General features: G+C 56.2%; 1 protein-coding gene across 1 annotated transcript in view; it reads left to right on the top strand.

The window, feature by feature from the left end:
• The window catches only part of ATP4A (ATPase H+/K+ transporting subunit alpha), a 13,578-nt gene that overhangs the window by 1,249 nt on the left and 10,620 nt on the right, over window positions 1–1,709 (top strand). The window contains exons 4-5 of the mRNA XM_045292775.1: window positions 86–289; window positions 1,395–1,508. Of these exons, the coding sequence (XP_045148710.1) occupies window positions 86–289; window positions 1,395–1,508 (318 nt within the window). The remainder of the gene's footprint in view (window positions 1–85; window positions 290–1,394; window positions 1,509–1,709) is intronic.

Raw genomic sequence — 1,709 nt, 5'->3', positions numbered from 1 at the left:
GAGGTGACCGCCATCCCGTTCTGTGAGGGGGCTTTGGTGAGAGCACCATCCTCTAACACCCACCGCCATCTGTCCCTGTCCCCAGGGCCTCTCCACCAGCCTGGCCGCTGAATTACTGCTGCGAGATGGGCCAAATGCACTAAGGCCACCGAAGGGGACCCCGGAGTACGTCAAGTTTGCGCGGCAGCTGGCAGGTGGTCTACAGTGCCTCATGTGGGTGGCTGCTGCCATTTGCCTCATTGCCTTCGGCATCCAGGCCAGTGAGGGTGACCTGACCACGGATGACAATGTGAGTGGCAGGTTCAGGGGAAGGGCGGATGGCGGTCATTGGGGCCTGGAGGACACAAGGACATTCAGCATGGGACTCGATAGAAGGGGGGCATCGAGTTAAAGGTCTACAGTCAAGGAGACGCAGTCCTAAGACATGGATCCTGGGGGACAGACAGCATGTGGACATCGAACGGATGGTCCAAGGACACACAGGGCATAGGGAACATGGGAAGGGCGGAGTCTCACACAGGGGGCAGGCAGAACGACATGGGGCTGCAATCCTTAAGACATAGGACATGGACCCCATCAAGGACACGGGCACAGGGGCAAGTGGGACTCTGACAGGGGGGCCACCAAGGCCACCAAGAGCCAGGAGATGGGGAGACACAAGACAGTCAATATGGAAATGAAGAGACAGAAGATGTCAAATGTCTCACAAGGAGACACTAGATCTATGGCAGGGATAAGAACAGGTGACATGGAGAACTAGGGACAGCTTGTAACACTGGACAGGGGCCTGACCAGTCATAGGACAGAGGATAGGGTGGGGACATTGTATACAGGGGACTTGAGATTTGGGGCATGGAGATATTGATCATGAAGGACACGGGCTATAGACCGTGAGGTCTACTGGGCGCCATCGTCTGGGAGTAGAGATGTAAGGGCATGGGAACTGCTGGGCACAGACCTAACACAAGTCGGCAGAACAGGATGGGAGACGCCGAATATGAAACTTGAGGCCCAGGGGATGTAGGACGTGAGGGACCCAGGGGAGCGGACATGGGACGAAAGACATGGAGGACGTTGTAAGAGGGGACATGAAACTCAGGTATATGACGACATGGGACACAAGTCACAAGACATGGGGCATGGAACATGGGAGACTGAGGACTCAGGGGCCAGGCACTGAGAACCCCAGGCAGTTGATTGTGGGTCTGAGGGGGGTGGGGAAGAGAGGCCGAGGTCACAGGAAAAGCACATGAAGCCCACCAGCAGCGGCAGGGGTGGGAGATAGGGGACTCTGGGGTTGACCCAGAGAATGCTAAAGCCCCAAGGAGCCTTGTGTCTTGTGCAGGGCACTGCCAGGCCCTATGCATAACTCCTGTCCCCTCTGCCGCTCCTAGCTGTACTTGGCTCTGGCCCTCATCGCTGTAGTGGTGGTCACAGGCTGCTTTGGCTACTACCAGGAGTTTAAGAGCACCAACATTATTGCCAGCTTCAAGAACCTTGTACCCCAGGTGAGCCCAAATAATCCCAGGCAGACCCTCTGATAGCGCTCTGTGGGCTCCTATTACCCATCCGAGTCAACTTGCGCTTCATCCATGGACATGAACTCTCCCTATAGGCTCTCCGCTCTCCCACGATCCCAGTTTTTCACCTTTCCACAGACCCAAGACCCTATACTTAGTAACCCCCACTCCACAACTGTGGCACCTGTT

This window comes from Echinops telfairi, unplaced genomic scaffold, assembly GCF_000313985.2.
Source record: "Echinops telfairi isolate 266 unplaced genomic scaffold, ASM31398v2 ScPeMD7_655;HRSCAF=1070, whole genome shotgun sequence".
Taxonomy (NCBI): domain Eukaryota; kingdom Metazoa; phylum Chordata; class Mammalia; order Afrosoricida; family Tenrecidae; genus Echinops; species Echinops telfairi.
This window is presented reverse-complemented; position numbering and strand designations above follow the sequence as displayed.